At 37.8% G+C, this 16,678-nt stretch overlaps 2 protein-coding genes across 4 annotated transcripts in view; both read right to left on the bottom strand.

The window, feature by feature from the left end:
- Positions 1–10,825, bottom strand: part of LOC137953189 (ATP-dependent DNA helicase SRS2-like protein At4g25120) — a 51,570-nt gene extending 40,745 nt beyond the window's left edge. For all 3 annotated transcript variants that reach the window (XM_068800453.1, XM_068800454.1, XM_068800455.1), the window contains exons 1-13: positions 10,759–10,825; positions 10,493–10,674; positions 9,634–10,282; positions 9,491–9,532; positions 9,247–9,410; positions 8,586–8,787; positions 7,908–7,964; positions 7,647–7,752; positions 7,381–7,514; positions 7,198–7,272; positions 6,917–7,042; positions 6,690–6,821; positions 6,518–6,601 (exon numbers count right to left, since the gene is read on the bottom strand). In XM_068800453.1, coding sequence (XP_068656554.1) covers positions 6,518–6,601; positions 6,690–6,821; positions 6,917–7,042; positions 7,198–7,272; positions 7,381–7,514; positions 7,647–7,752; positions 7,908–7,964; positions 8,586–8,787; positions 9,247–9,410; positions 9,491–9,532; positions 9,634–10,282; positions 10,493–10,638 — 1,917 coding nt within the window. In that variant the 5' untranslated portion in view covers positions 10,639–10,674; positions 10,759–10,825. The remainder of the gene's footprint in view (positions 1–6,517; positions 6,602–6,689; positions 6,822–6,916; positions 7,043–7,197; positions 7,273–7,380; positions 7,515–7,646; positions 7,753–7,907; positions 7,965–8,585; positions 8,788–9,246; positions 9,411–9,490; positions 9,533–9,633; positions 10,283–10,492; positions 10,675–10,758) is intronic.
- A 1,671-nt stretch (positions 10,826–12,496) lies between these two features.
- On the bottom strand, positions 12,497–13,899 carry LOC137953850 (probable WRKY transcription factor 7). The gene is made up of 3 exons (XM_068801376.1): positions 13,136–13,899; positions 12,920–13,045; positions 12,497–12,802 (listed from the first exon to the last, which is right to left on the bottom strand). The coding sequence occupies exons 1-3, from the start codon at positions 13,729–13,731 to the stop codon at positions 12,643–12,645; spliced, it is 882 nt and encodes a 293-aa protein (XP_068657477.1). The 5' UTR covers positions 13,732–13,899; the 3' UTR covers positions 12,497–12,642.
- Between the last annotated feature and the right edge of the window lie 2,779 nt (positions 13,900–16,678).

The following is a 16,678-nucleotide window of genomic DNA, read 5'->3' as shown; positions in this document are numbered from 1 at the left end:
CACTTCCCATCACATGCTCCTCAAATAGACAATGGTGTTGAGGTGAATGACAGAAATAGGGTACAAACTAAACAAAGCACAAAATAGGGCGAACAAGGCAGACATCCTACTTTGCCACAATGTTAAAGTTAGGTCCAGGACCATACCAACATGCCTAACCGAACTTGGGTCTTTTCTTTACTAATAACCACATGATATTTTCTAATATTAACTAGTTAGATCCTACGTAGGTTAGACGAAAAAAAATGTTTGAGGAACTACTATAAAGTGGGAAAAAATTCTGACACTGAGAAGTGTTCAGAAAAATGATTAGGATATAAGATTAAGCAATAGGTTTCCTAAGTGACTAGTCATTTAGGAACAGAAATGGGTTCAACTCAACAGTAGTACCAAAGCAGGTTGTGTGTGTGGGCAGAGGCTCAGTGTGCACTCCCCAAGTTATTTGTGTTGTGTGGGCTCCATGAGGTGAGAACAAAGTTGTTTGAGTATTGTGGACACATCACATGCCCGTTATGTGTAAGTTTATATGTGAGGGGAAGTGTTAAGTGGGAAAATGTCCCACATTAAGAAGTGTTAAGAAAAATGATTGGGTTATAAGGTTGACAACCAAAGCAATCCTAACAGCCGGCAATCTTAGAAGGCATGGCAACACATCCATGTGCAGATTATACCCTTTTCTGCAATCAAAGCAATGAAACAGCCCCCACTTGCTAGCTTGTTTGGACCATCACCCTTCATCAGATTGGACTTCAATTCTGCATGCCTCGGGACCTTCTTAGTGCTGGCAGGTCCTTTTGGGCACCGCCTTGCCCAAGCTTGGGAGGATTTTACTCTTTACTTGCCTCGCCCATATTCCATGGGCCCTTTGAAAGAAGCAGAACAATCGGTGGTTCAATAAAAAATATTGCAATGCGAAGGAGGTCTCTAACATCATCATAGGTCATATCTTCTCATGGCTCCACACTAAGAAAGAGTTTACCAACCACCCAGGCACCTCCCTTCGCACAAATTGGCGCATCATTGCAAATATGGCTGCACCTCCTTGTCCTCCCGCTTGCATCCCTTGGAGACCCCCTTGGCCAGGATCAATAAAACTCAATTTCAATGGAAGTGCCCGTGGGAATCCAAGGATGGCTGGTTTTGGTAGAGTTTTCAGGGATGTGGATGGAAACACTCTCATCTCATATGCTGGTCCAATGGGGATTTCAGACTTGACTGCAACTGAACTTTTTGTTCACCTACAAGGCTCATCATTTTTCGTGATCACCTAATGGGCCCCCTCATCATTGGAGGTGACTCACCGGTGGTTATCAGCTGGTGCTCTTCTTTAATGACCCCGCCTTGGTGCCATTAGCCGATCTTCCACCACATATCTGTTGTTTCCCTTCTTCACTGATCGTGGATTCATATAGCTCATTCAACTAATTCCAAAGCTAACACTCTTGCCAAACAAAGAGTCTCCCTTCAATCCCTTGTTTAAAGGGTGGGCTCCTTTATCTGGCCTTGTATAGGTTGAGTAATAGGCCTTCAAAGTGGCTAGTTATCTTGGGATGGAATCGGGCTCAACCCAACAAACTACATTGGTAATTAGAAGAAACTCCTAGAAGATGGAGATGAGAATTGGTCAGCAAGAGAGAACATGTAATAGAGAGATAGACACAAGAGAAAACAAATAACATGAAAAAGAGTGAACTTTAGGATTTTGACGAAGGAGAGAGAGAAAAAAAAACCAAGTTCTAGAATGTCTCTGTGTGGGATCGAGTTTGACCCCCAAGACTTTTATAGTCCTAAAAACCAATTACAAAATTGCCCCTAGTCACTTAAAAACACTTAAACCCTTATATCTCCTTACATACTTGTTCAAATTACATGAAACTTGAACTAGAGATAAAAAAAAACACATAGAATAGGATAGTGTAGCTGCTGAACTTTGTAAAAAATTTAAAATGACGAAATTGCCCTTCAGTATATTTTCTAACACTACCCCTCAAGTTGGAGCATATATATCCATAAGGCCCAACTTACTGTAGAACACAATGAATTCACGTTTGCGTAGTACTTTAGTAAACATGTCTCCAATCTGATCACCAGATCACACGTAGGGGGTGATGACTTCATTTTTCATCACAGCATCTCAAATGAAGTGACAGTCAACTTCTATGTGTTTCGTCTGTTCATGAAACACAGGGTTTCCTGCAATGAATATGGCAACTTGATTGTCACAGTACATAGTCATTGGCCCTACCTATTTTAGTTTCAATTCTCTTACCACAGACCTCACCCACATTAGTTCACTGCCTATATGAGCCATGGCTCTATACTAAACTTCAACATTGGAATGAGTAACAACATTTTGTTACTTACTTTTCCAGCTAATCAAATTACCTCCAAGGAAGACACAGTATCCAATAGTTGATTTTCTGTCAAGTTTAGATCCAGTATAGTCAACATCTGAGAACGCCTCTATCTTCATGTGATTGTGAGGTTTAAAGAATAGTCCCTTTTCAGGTGTCCCTTTCAGATATCTCAAGATCCATTGGGCAGCTTCCAGATAAAACTTGTGTGGACACTCGATGAATTGACTAACAACACTTATAGCAAAGGATATGTCAGGACGGGTGACAATATCATATATGAGTTTTCCAACCAGTTGATGATACATTGTATTGTCTTAGAGTTCATCACTATGTTCATCATGAAAGTTGTGTCCAACCTCCATAGGAGTCTCCTCCGGTTTAGCCCCCAATAGTTCATGCTCATATAACATGTCGGTGACATACTTCCTCTAAGTCAGTACCAAACCTGCCTTGTTTTGAGCTGCTTCAATGCCGAGAAAGTATTTTAGAAAGCCCAAGTCTTTAGTCTAAAAGTGTTATGCCAATTGGGCTTTTGTCTTTATAATGCCTTGAACATCACTGTCAGATAAAATGATGTCGTCCACATATACTAGTATCACAACAATGCCAAACGACTTCTTCACAACAAATAGTGAATGGTCACAATGGCTTGACTAAACTTCTTAAACATACCCGAAGGCTTTGTTTGAGACCATACAGTCGGATACCTTATCATTCTCCCTCTGAGCAACATACCCAAGAGGTTACGCCATGTATACCTCCTTAGCCAAATCACTATACAAGAAAGCATTTTTAATATCCAATTGATACAATGGCCACCCCTGGCAAACAGCAACAAACATTACAATCTGAACCAAAGAGAGTCGTGCCATGGGAGAAAAAGTTTCAAAGACAACAATCCCATATGTTTGGGTGTAGCCTTTGGCAATCAGCCTAGCCTTGTACCTTTCAACAAAACCGTCAGGTTTATATTTCATTGTGTGTACCTATCTACAACCCCCAACCATGGCACCATCAGGTAGATCACGTAGCTGCCAAGTGCCTCCATCTCAACATCCATAACTTTCTTCCACTGAGGGGAGGAAAGACCATCCTGCACAGACGAAGGAACAGTATAGAAAGACAAGGACAAGGCAAATTGTTTGTACCAGTTAGAAAGAGACTCAAATGATACAAATTGAGACAATGGATAACATGTACTTTTCTAACACATTTCCGAAGAGCAATGGGCAGGTGTAGGTCGCTTACCTCAGGATTCGTAGACAAGGGGGTTCTTTGTCCAATGGGAGAGAGGGAACCGGTTCATCTTTATTAGCTTCCTGTCTATGATATACCTATAATGGCTTCTCTGCATTAGCATCAAGAAAAGGACTAGGGATATCATCCATAGGAATTGGAGCAACAACCTCAAGCATAGAGACAGGTGGGGGGACCTCAATGGGAAGACAAAGAGGACAAAGGAGTATCTTCAAAAAACATCACAACAACAGAGATAAACGTTTTCTTAGTAGACGGACAATAGCATTTATATTCTTTCTGTATACATGAGTAGCCCAAAAAAATACACTTGACAGCACAAGGTGACAACTTGTCTCTAGAAGCCCCAAATTCAGGTGCAAAACAAACATCCAAAGACTTGAAGTGTGACCAAAAACAAGGTGACCGATGGTAGTAATGTCTGGATAGGAATTTTTCATCAATAACAGAAGAAGGCATTCGATTAATAAGGAAAGAGGTAGTTAGGACAACATCGCCCCAATATGATTTTGGTACATGCATATGAAGAACCTTAGTATGAACCACCTCTAATAGATGGTGGTTTTTACTTTCAGCATGTCATTCTGTTGTGACCTTAAAACACATGAAGACTGGTGTATAATGTCATGATCTTTACAAAAGAAGTCTTAAGTTTTTTATTCATAAATTCAAGGTATTTATCAATGCAAAGTACACGTACAAAAGTATTCAACTGATTTTTTATTTCACTGTAAAAACATTTGAATATATCACATACTTCAAATTTCTCCCTATAAGAGATACACCCCAGTACATCAACTATAATCATCTATAAAAGACACAAAATACTTAAAACCAGAAATACTAAGCACTGGATGAGGCCCCCAAACATTGAAATGAACAATATCAAACGAGCAACTGATTCGTGTTAACTTGGAGAGAAGGATGTTCGACGATGCTTGCCCAACTAACACGAGTCACACTGGAAAGATAAACTTGACGGAAATGCAAGAAATAATTGAATCAACTTTGAAGGAGACAGGTGACTTAATCGTAGATGCCACTGTAGAAGAGAAACTGCAATGTGTAATGCTTGTGGAGAGTTTTGTGAATCGCCCTCCACAGTGTATAGTCCTCCACTCTCACGCGATGAACCAATCATCTTCCTCGTCATCAGATCCTAAAAAACTCAGTGTGAAGGATAGAAGGTTACACAACAATTCAGAGGAAATTTAGGGACAAAGAAAACTAGTTGCAATTACATAAAAGTGGGTGGGGTTAATGTACCCATTCCCCGTACTGGGGAAATGGATCCATCAACTAAGGTAACTTGTTTAATAGAAGTAGACTCCTTCAAATCAGAAAACAATGTGGACATACCTGACATGTGAGTGGACGCCTGGAGTCAAGAATCCAAGTGGCGGATGGACGCACATGAAAAGTTGACGTACCTAAATTGGTCAATGTGGTTGAAGGAGTGCAAGATTGAGTCACAAATGTTGATGAGGCAGCAGCATTTAAATATGCCATGCGCTGACTAAGCTATTGCATTTCATCAAAGGCGTCTATTACAACTTGTACAGGAGGTTCAATGGATGTGTCAGTACTCTCATGAACAAGAGAGTTGGCCCAAGCAAGTCTCCCAAACTACTTCCAGCATTTTTCAGAGAAGTAGTTTGTGCGGCCACAATGAATGCATTTTCTATTTGGCTTATTGTCACCTCTGCCTATTCCTCTTCCTTGAACATCTTTACCCTTTCCTTGATGTTTCCACTTCTGCCCTTAGATGATTCCAAGGAACTTTGAGAGTTTAGGGCTGATGTGGGGATGCTGGTCACATCAGAATTTCCAGGTGCTACTCTACATGCAACACTCGACTATATGCTGTGGAAAGTGATTGAACATCCTCTGATGGCAATAATTGAGCCCTAATAGAGTCAAATTCAGGTCCTAACACATCCAGGAACTTAGCAATGTGAATGTGTCCATTTTGTTTCCTCATTTTTCTTTCACTTGTGGGGATGGGATGGAAAACATTGATCTCCTGTAATATACCAACAAGCTCACTGTAGTATGCAATGACAGACCGCTAACCTCTCTTGAGGCTAAACATCTTGGCATATAATTCAAAAACACGAGACAAGTTACTCTCTTGTGCATAAACAGATTCTAAAGAATTCCACATTTCCTTAGCAATTCCACAATTCATAACCTGATTTCTCAAGTCAGGCTCAAGACCGTTATGTATCCAGGTCATAATCTGACTATCTTCAGCTTCCCAGTCTTCATTCAACGGGACAGTAGGGACTATTGTTGTTTCCCAACCATCCTAAAATGTTGTTTCCCAACCACTAATCATATAACTTTTCTTAACACTTACCTATGTGGGACTATTGCCACTAACAGAAAGCTTGAAAAAAATTGGTGCAAAACTGGCAAAAATGATGTTGCCCGCTACATGAGTAAAACGTCTCTTCGACAACATGGAACAATACAATTAAAAGTCGTTTTGTAGCCAATCAACCTGTAGAGAAAGCTAATTCTGCAATTTCAACACTTCCCAATTTGTTAAAGAAAAGAAATCCTCCTATATTTAGGATGACTTAATTTCCAATAATGTTAAATTGAAGATGACTTACTATATGTTTTAGTGAATTTTATTGGTTTTATGATTTTACTTATTATCTATTAAACCCTCAGCGGCTTACCTGCATATAATTGAGCAAGTAACCAGTGAATGATACACCACTTACAGATCCCAAAAGAAGTGGGTAGCTAAAAGGGTATCGAATAACAGGAACTGTTAAGGAATGAATTACTCTTACCCATGCCAACCACTACCACCTAAAGCCGTAATCAACACAAAAAAGTGCACAAGATTTAACCATACAAGCCACATATATAGAAGAAAGAAAATCTTCAACCTTCTTTCGGTAGAAGGCCACACCATGGACATTAAAAGGTATCTTTCTATCCCGAAAGGCTGTCTGGAAAGCTTTCCCAGAAACCTGCAGAATATTGAGTAAATGGTAACAAGCCAACATGAATGTAGATACAATTTAGATGTGCTAATATTTTGCGATTTAATGACCCTACCTGTCGCCTGTAAAGGACTGATATATTGCCAAAGGCACATTTGGTAGCTGAAACATCAGAAGTTAGTTCAATGATTTTGTCAACAACAAATGTGCACTGTGCTTCCTCATTATTGCATTCCTTAACAACAATCTGTACATGGTACAAAGCAAAATCACAGAGTTTTCAATCTTAAGAAACAAAATAACAAGCAGAGAAGTAGTAAATCATATCATTGATAAACGTACCTTACTACCCATGGAATTATCAGTAATAACTGCCTTTTGGTGACAACGTTTTACATTATGATGTATAAGAGATGATGCGGCCTCCACAATGCAGCGAGTTGAACGATAATTTTTAGTTAATCTGACCTAATTAATGACAGAAACAAGCAAAACCAAAAAGAAAAAGATAAATATGCAGAATAAATAAAGCAAGAAGAAACTGATTTGACTTCTGGAACATTGCAAGACAACAATCTCCCAGTTTGCAGCAATTTGAAAGTGCAAGAAGGAAGTAAGAAAACCTCTTTGTATGTAGGAAAATCCTTCCGAAATGAGTCAAATCCACAAATATTAGCCCCGTTGAAGCTGAAAATTGACTGCAGGAAGCACCCACTATATTTCAGGTCTTGAATACATGTGGCAATTGAACAAAGCAACTTGCTTTTGGGAAGGCGTAAAAAGGTAATGGAATACATTGAATTTACCTGGTCATCATCTCCAATGACTGTTATATGGTTATGTGATGCTAGAATCCTTAATAGGTTATACTGCATGCCACTTGTATCCTGAAATTCATCCACTACAATGGCTTTCCACTGATCCTGACACTCCTCATATACTGTGTTAAAAATATCACTAAATGGAGTTCTCATCATTTTTTAAAATAAATATATAAATAGATCTTCTTGAGGTTGTTATTTTTTGTTTAAAGATGCCAATGTAATGGTGACAGACATGAAGATAGACAAACCTTTGGAAAAGTTGGTCAATAACATTACAGAAGAACTTATAAAGTCATGGTAATCCAGGGCATTACATGACCTCAAAATGTTGTTATAATTTCCAAGAATTGAAGCCTGGAACACATTACGGCAGAAGTAATCATGTAAATTGCAGAGAGAGTAGTAAAAGTTGTCAGAATCTTCTCATTTATGACAACCTGTTTCCGAAAGGAAATCATATCCATCAAAATAAGGTACAAGAGGCAAAGTGGCAATAATATTCAGCTTACACTTATCTCATCGCCCACTTTTCTGAAATCTTCAGGAGTCTTTCCAGCTGCTTTAGCCTGAACAGAGAAAAGTTAATAAAATATGTTGTCAAACGATTTAAAGTAATTTGTCGAGCTGTATAATTAAAGGGTATATTGGTCATTCTTTATGCTCTGGTTTATATTTAGCTTAAGGGTAGTTTGGTCAAATAACTTGGCAGCATTTGTTTGAGTGTATAAGTGAAGGGTATTTCGGTAATTGTATGTGATCAAATCCAGAGCCCCACAATGTCAAGAAAAGAATGAGAATGGGAGGAGAAAGTGAGAGAGAAGAGAAGAGAATATAATTAGAGAGGAGAGAAGGAAGAAAAGAGAAGAGAAAATAAGGAGATCGAGCATAACTTCTTGTCACCATATCCATTAATTGATATATGATGTTACATTGAGATTATTTCCACTAGGACTCTGTATTACAGTTAAAACCCCAAGTTTCCAAGTATCCAAACTTCTTGATATACTTGAACAGTATGTTTAATCTCTTACGTGAAATACAGAGGTAGGGATTGACCAGACACTATTACAACTTGATGCGAGAACTGGTGCTGCTCGTTCTCTTCCTGTTTCTCCTATTTTCTTCTATTTTTGTTGCTGGATCCCAATTTACAGAAGTTAAATGAAGTAACACAGTCCTGAACTTACTTGCGTAACAAACTTCAGCCACTTCTTTGACTTGTCTTTGAAATTCTGAACATTTCCAATCATTCGACAAGAATCTTCAAGCTTGTATGGACCACAATTATGTTCACTCTTCTTCACATCCTCCATCAGACGAAGGGCCTCAATGACAGCTCGTCTCTGCTGTCCATGCCCATATATAAGAAAATCAGAAGTACGACCTAGCCTGCAGCATTTTCATCATCTAGCTTAGTTCTTGGACATTTGCATGACATGCACCAAAGAACATATGGTAACATCTAAAGAATGTAGCTTGTTATCTTTACTTTGTCCTTGAGGAAACAAAAGGAGAGCTCCATATTGTTGAAAGCATATATATGACACAGTTAACCAACAGTTCTTTATAAAATCTAGACTGATGCTTCATTGTGTATCTGAATGAATGAACCATATCAAAAATATGTAATTTTGACCTCATTCAACACAACATTGAACATGTTATGATACTTTGACAATTTTTCTTTCATGTAAGCTCTTCAATCACAACCCACATAATTCTCTTCCCTCATGGATTGCTTGTAAGAACAGATAACAAAAATGTCTACCTGAAAATGAATGACTAAAGAATTACTTCAACATATTACTTAATGATGTAGATGCAACTATAAATGAGAAGCCTCCGTACTTCTCAGCATGAGAACGGCAGAGTTGCAAACAGAACGAATGAAATGTGCTGATGATTAGTTCTTTAGCAATTGCTTTCCCTACAACTGATCCAATCCTTTCCTTCATCTCAGATGCACCAGCAGTTGTAAAGGTCATAGCAAGAATGCTGGCAGGACCAATACCCTAAAAAAATTATTCACCGGTAAGAAATTATTAAGAACAGAAATATAACATGAATATTGAGGAATCATTGGCGATAATACCTCTTTGAGCAATGTCAATATTCGCCCTACCATTGTTGAGGTCTGGAATAGAGTTTATAAAACAGAAAGTTTCGATCACCATACATGAACTAATCAGAGGGTAAAAGGAAGAAAAAAATTGTTTCATGATAACCAGAAATAACCTTTCCACTTCCAGGACCTGCAACAATCATTAGTGGGATAGAGATATCAGTACAAGCTGCCTCCTTCTGTTCCTCATTCAAGGACTGGATATAATTCAAGTACTCTTTAGACATGCAACCAACATCAGATTCTTGAGAAGAAGTTGAATTTCCTTGAGGTTTGACTACAGGTTCAGACCTTATTTCAACCTGGACCTTTATGTTAACAGTTTCCAATCTAGAATACTCTGTCCTCTCCTTAGGCGTGTTTTCCATTGAAAGATTGCTTGAAATATTTTGTGTTTCCTTCTTTGCAGTAGACTGCTGTTCACAAATGGCATCAATTTCTGTCAAGAGTGACTCATCAAAATCTTCTTCCACCAAACCAGGGTAATAAAACGATGTTGTGATTTTAGATTCTTCACATTCTTTTGGAAGCATGCCTACACGCTCTTTTGATGCTACTTCTGTCATCTCCAACCCAAATTGAACAGGCAAAGGACTGTCGGCTGTCCTAATTCGAGGACAAGATTTGTCATTGTAAGTGGACTCTATTACGCCTGCTTCGCTTGAAGATGGTGAACGCAAGTTCGTTTGGATCTCCCGAAGAGGAAACCTACTGATGGCCCACTTCGGGGCCCATGATCCCTCCATGTTTCCATCAGCGTTTCTGAAAGGAAAAGAAATATATACAAGATCTAAATACAAAACTGAATTGCATTATTTCATTTTTAACTCCGCCTAAGTACTTGAAGGAGAAACTGATCTTGCAGATCTTTGCGATAAATGTATTGAAATCAGAAATGATTAGCAATATAAAAGAAATCCGTCAAGTTAATGAAAATTAAATCAAATCCGAAAGATAGGGCAAAAAACGAACTTTGAAGGAACTCTAATAGTTTCGTAAGGTCTTTTGCCCGCAAGCAATGCCTTTGCAGCTCTGAAGTTCTTCGTTATTCGTGTACGCTGCTCATCCGTAAGGCCTTGAGAATCCGAATGAGACCCTGAGAAGACATTTTCCTTCATAGTATTAGCTAGAACATGAATACAGTCCTTAGCTATCTGCAAGAGAAAAACAAGATGAAAAAGAACAGCTTGAGATTCCGATCAACCATGAAGCAAGAATGGAGGTGAGATTGAACTTACTAGGATGCGAAAGGTCACGAGAGGCAATACACCATTGCACAAGGGAAACCCCGAAAAGCGGAGGAGGTTCTGGAGCGTTCCCGCTGCAAATTCAATTGAGCATACCCGCGAAGGAGTGGCAGCGGTAAAATCGTAATATTGGAGACTAAGTGGAGCCTTTTGCCCAAGAGGAGAGGTAAAATTCTAAGAACTGAAATTCGGTATTTAATGATATATATATATATATATATATTAAACATACTTTAATTATTAAAATTTAAGTTCAATTATTTAAATATATTTGTTAATTTAAATAGAAAATTAGGTTAAAATATTAAATAAATATTTATATAATTTAAATTGAAAATAGATTTCACTTTATTATAATTAAGATACCCACTTAATTACATATATTCATTTAATTAAATGTAATATATATATTCCAGTCTATTATAATTAAATAGCCATTTAATTTAATAAAATTTAATAATAATATTTTAGATTATTTTAAATAAGATTTTGCATATTATTTTAAAATATGGGCTCAAACTTTAATGTATTTCTCTTTATTTAAATTAACACATACATTTCACTTGAATTGAACAATAACGATAATTTTAATTTTAAATTTATAGAATTATTTCAAATAAATTGTAATATGATTATATATTACTTAGTTTATACTATTTAGATAATAATAATTCCAAATATTTTTAAATAAAACATTATTATTTTATTATTATAAATTATTTAAATTTATAATATTATTATAAAAATTATAATGTTTATTAATTTTACAATAATACTAATATATTAAATTTTTTTATTATATAATATTTAAATATCTTTTAATTACTAAAATATAGTAATCAATAATTTCAAGGGTTAAAAATTATTTCACTTTATTTAAATTTATAAAATAATTATTGTTGTTGTAATTATTTCACGTAAATATTTATAGAATTCATATTAAAATTTAGATATAATTTAATTTATAATATTTGTTAATTTTATACAATAATATATTATTATCTTTTTCTCTCTCCTTTCTTTATATTATCTCAAGGTCTCATTTCACAATCTCCTTCTTGATAGGGAAGAGTAAATAAAAAGATAAATAGTGATAGTTTGGAGACAACAATTTACATTGGAATACGGGGTAATTCACCCATCAAGAAATAGTTCCACAAATGTTATCTATGATTTACGAAAGTCATTTGGTGCAAAACATATAAAATAATTGAAATAACTGTTGATCATAATCAGATGGTTAAAATAACATTTTGCACCAAATAAGTTTTCGTTTTGGATAAGATGAATAAATGACTGAAATAATCGTTAATCAAACGGTTAAAGTAGTTATGGATCATGATTGAATGGTTGAGATAATGTTTTGCACCAAATGACTTTTCGGGCGAATTACTCTCACTTCTTAAGGTGAAATTGAATTTTTTAGGGTTTAAGGGGTCTTTGCAATGAATTTATTAAGGAGAAGATAGGGTGGGGTGTTGACGAAGACAGGGAAGGAAAGTCTAAAGTCCAGATGCACCGCCACTTTTGACTTCCCACCTCCAACTCCCTCCTTAATTACGAAATACAAAGCACACGTTATGCTTTTATTCGCATCGGAGACACGGAGGCATCGACAAATAACACGTGGCGCACTTAGCCTAATAAGAACTATTTAATGTTGAAAAATCAGAGGCAGAGAAGAGCGACGACATCCAAAATTTACAAAATTGCCCGAGTGGCTCCAAGCTGTCACAATAGATTCACATTGATTAAGATAAAGCCCAAAACGGAACGAAGCAAACAAAGGTTTCAAGTTCCGACTATCAACCGACAAATCTTTCAAGATAAAGGAATCCCCTAGTGAAAAAAGAAACCTTTTCGAGACTCACTGACTCAACACGAGTCGATGACGAGTCCCCCGCCTTCCGACACGCTGCGGCTGTGGTTGTGCTCGCCTTCGTAGGTGACGATCAGCATCGACGGATCGTCGGGTGCTCGTTCTACGTGTTTACGAGCTGGGCAACCTCTTACGCTTGAACATTTATAATAACCCCTGAAAAATGAATTTTCCAGCGATTAATTCAACCCCGATTTTGAACTCTTTTGGTTGAATCGATGTGAGCCCGATGCAAGAAACGGAGACGATGAATTTATGGAGGAGAAACGATACCTCGGATGTGGAGATCCTTTGATGGGTTTTTGCCCGTATTTTCTCCATGAGAACTCGTCCGGAGGAATATCAGCCATCTTCAAACTAATTGCGGGGACTCTTATCGTTCTCTTCACCTTCGATTTCCTACTCATCCAAAACAAATCCAAGTTAGGAATCAATCTAGCAAACGGGTACCTCCGATTAACAGATGAATGAAACAGACTAAGCATTCACCTTTTTTTTGAGCAATGGCAGCGGCTTCCGCTGGATGCACCGCCGCACTTGGCAGAAAAATCCTCCGATTTAGAGCTACACTTTCGCTTCAACGAAGAGCTCAACAGGGGAGGTCTTCCCGTCGAAAGATTCACAATCTGGAAAGCCGACTCCTCCGTGTCGCCGGTCAACGAGGACACGTGCGAGTTCGCCGCTGAAAGAGGCGGCGACGTGAAAGCCGGGGGCATCTCCTTGGGAGGAGGGATTCGCTGGATGGGAGTCGGACAGTAAACCTTACAAGGCATCTGCCGGGGCATTCCTCCCTCTTCTGCTTCCTGTAACGGTTCATTCACCTCATGGGAAGCAAGCGGGCCGCGCCGGAACCGTGCGTGGCCCGTCCTGGTCCGACCCAGCAACGAGATCATCTTCTTGAACTTGGTCACAGTATCCATCTCCATGGCCACCATCGCGTCCAACGTCGTCTGCTGCGAGAGCAACCTGAGGAGCTTCTCCATGCTCTGAATCCCGGCCGTCGCCGCTTCCTGCACGACACTCTCTTCCATCCCGGCCGTCTGATTCCCGCTCCTACAACCACCCATCATCAGATCTACCGCCATAAAACACCTCCTCTCTCTTCGACGACACTCACAACATGGATTACAAGCGAAGAGAAGAAGAGATTTCCTCGCAAAAGCAAAAGGTAAAGGGAAGAAAGAAAAGAGTGTGGAAGCGATGGTAAAAGGGATTCGAGTCAAAACTCTCTCGCTATACTAGGCATCGATGGACTGTCCTGTCGCTTCTGTCGACCTGCAGTCAAGAATCCGACCAATATATATTTGCCACGTGGATATTCATATCAAAGTCTAACGTCAGTTAGTTGACCCGAAGACCACAGAGCTTCTATTGGTACCGTTGGATGGTGGTATCCAGCTCGTCGGGTTTGACCTTCTGGCCGATGGGCCCTGGCCTTTAACGGAATTCGATGGGTCTATCAACCGGGAGTACTGGGTGGGAAGGTGGGAAGGTGGACTCCCTTATCAACTCAACCCTTCCAATGGCGGTCATAGATAAGCGACTCGTTACTCAGGCGAGTTGACCCAGATTTTAGAAGAGCCAAGTCGGCTCAGGGGGGCAAAAGCACCCCAATACCCGACCCACCCGTCGGATGGCAGAAGAGACGCCTGAGTTGACCCAGATTTTAGAAGAGCCAAGTCGGCTCAGGGGGGCAAAACCACCCCAATACCCGACCCACCCGTCGGATGGCAGAAGAGACGGTGAGACTAGGAGACGACTGCCCTCTACCGGCTGCAATAGACATCTTTATGAGTCACTGGCTAGAAAGGAAGGTGAGATGGAAGGATGGCAAGAAGTTTGTTGGAGGAGAGGTAATTGACGTTTTTCCATCTGCTATGGAAGGACATGGCTGACCATGGCTGACCATCGCAACAAGACATGGCGATAATCTCTGAGTCGGAATCGGAATCGGAATCGGAATCGGAGTCGGAAGCAGTGTTATGGTGCAGAACGGTGACAACGGCTCCGTCATCAGCATCCTTTGCAAGCTTTGGGACCAAACTCCGAAAGGCTCTGAACCGACAAACCTTTTTTTCTACCTTTCCACTTTTCCTAAGAGATTACTGTTACATTTTAGCTCTAGTTACGACTTCTATCTAGATTATAAGGTTATAAATGAATATTTCACAAATACATACAAGAAAGAGAAAATTTCCACCCTCATTTAGAGAAATATTTTTCCTTGCCTCCTCCTTTATAACACATTATGGAATGATCGAAGAACTTGCACTACGATGCATGCAAGTATGATTGAAAGAGAAGATTTTACGAAGATATGACTCTCTTTCTTTCTTTCTAAAGTAATTTTGGTGGGAATTTGTAAGGTAAAACTTTGTGACTTGAGAATATGTCAATTAATGCTTAATCACTTTTTTACTCACGGTTTGGTGGGGTAATTATAACTTCCCCAACTCAAACTAACTGTGATTTACCTATTGGCAAATATCAGACTACTGATTGATAGATGGACTGATTGAACCACTGGTCCAAAAAGTTAAGTTTAGAATACTCCCTTACAAATATTGATTGAATTTAAACGTATGTCTTTTATGCTTGAACTCGAGTTTTCTTGTTGCCTTCTTTCTTGTGGGTGTTTCTCAAAAATTGTTTTTCAATTTTCCTTGAGGTCTTGAGATGCTCTTAAAGGTTAAATATCTGAAATACTAGATTTGCAAGTTGTTAGCTCAATTAAGTTTTGTTATCATCAAAATCAATGTGGAAGTCAACCAACGGTTAACACTACTATCCCAAGAAAGTATTTGAGTAAACCAAGGTATTTTTTAACTTCTTAGTTAAAAAAAAGTTTAAATTTTACAATACTACACAAACCTCTTTACCATCCCTTGTTTATGGCACCTAACACCTTGATTTTCAAATCTATTATTTTATTGAGTTTCTCATAAAAAAAACTAAGTACAATGTAGCTTTTAATTTTAAACATTTGATTATACTTGTTTGATTTCATTTGAACTTGTGTCTTTTGAGTTTTAATTCACTCATTAGAGGTCACCAATCATCTCTCAGTCTTGATTTTCAAATTTACTATTTGATTGAGTTGTATTTACAAAAACCTAGTACTTAAAACTTATTTTCAAATCTCTGTTTGACTTGCTCAATTATGTACTAAACTTGGGCTATTTGACTTCATATCATCGATTAGAGTACAAAAAATCGTTCCAAAGTTTATAATTTTGAAGAGCGGATATGAAAGAAACTTATATGACTCTCACTTTAATAAGTCTCACAAAATTAGAATTAATATGATGGAGTCTTACAGGAGTCTCACAAAAGAGTATTAGTTAAAAGTGTTTTAGTTATACTAATATTCAATTATTCAATTATTCTATGACATATTTTAATCTTTTAAATCTAGGTATAATCGGAACAAAAATAGTTTAATTGTAATTAGATTCAACTCGTTTCCTCTATTATAAAAAAAAGTTCATATATTCACATTACATCGAGTCAATGAAATATTTCTCTTTTTTAAAAAATTCAACAAATTTCAACTCCGTCATTTTATTGAACTATTTTTTAAGGCTTTAATTTTCAAATTTTTGTATGGGTTTGCAAAAATGATTCAGAGTTTCAAACCTATCATATTTGCATTCCTTTGAGCTGCTCATCATATTTGTATGACACATTAGGTTTGGTTTGTATTTTATATTTTATTTTATATTGTATAAATTGTAATATCACCTTTGAAGAGGCATCTAGTGGGCTAGACATTATCAAAGCAAACATAGCTTGTGATTTGTTTTGGACGAGGTTAGTATATTCAAACATAGCTTGTGTAGGGCAGTTTTGGTACTGTAATAGCTACATACCCTTCAGTTTTTAGGCTTGTATAAGCTAACGTTGATACTGTTAAGTCCTTTGTGGGGTTTGATGTAATTGAAAATGGGTTTACAACTTAAGTTTAAGCTACAAACCACTATAAAAACCATTATATTTGATTGTAATTGCATAATTGATTGTGTTTAGTTGCAT

This window comes from Aristolochia californica, unplaced genomic scaffold (assembly GCF_029961685.1).
Source record: "Aristolochia californica isolate CCGP_79_NKW_82.1479 unplaced genomic scaffold, dmAriCali1.0.hap1 SCAF_16, whole genome shotgun sequence".
Lineage (NCBI taxonomy): Eukaryota > Viridiplantae > Streptophyta > Magnoliopsida > Piperales > Aristolochiaceae > Aristolochia > Aristolochia californica.
This window is presented reverse-complemented; position numbering and strand designations above follow the sequence as displayed.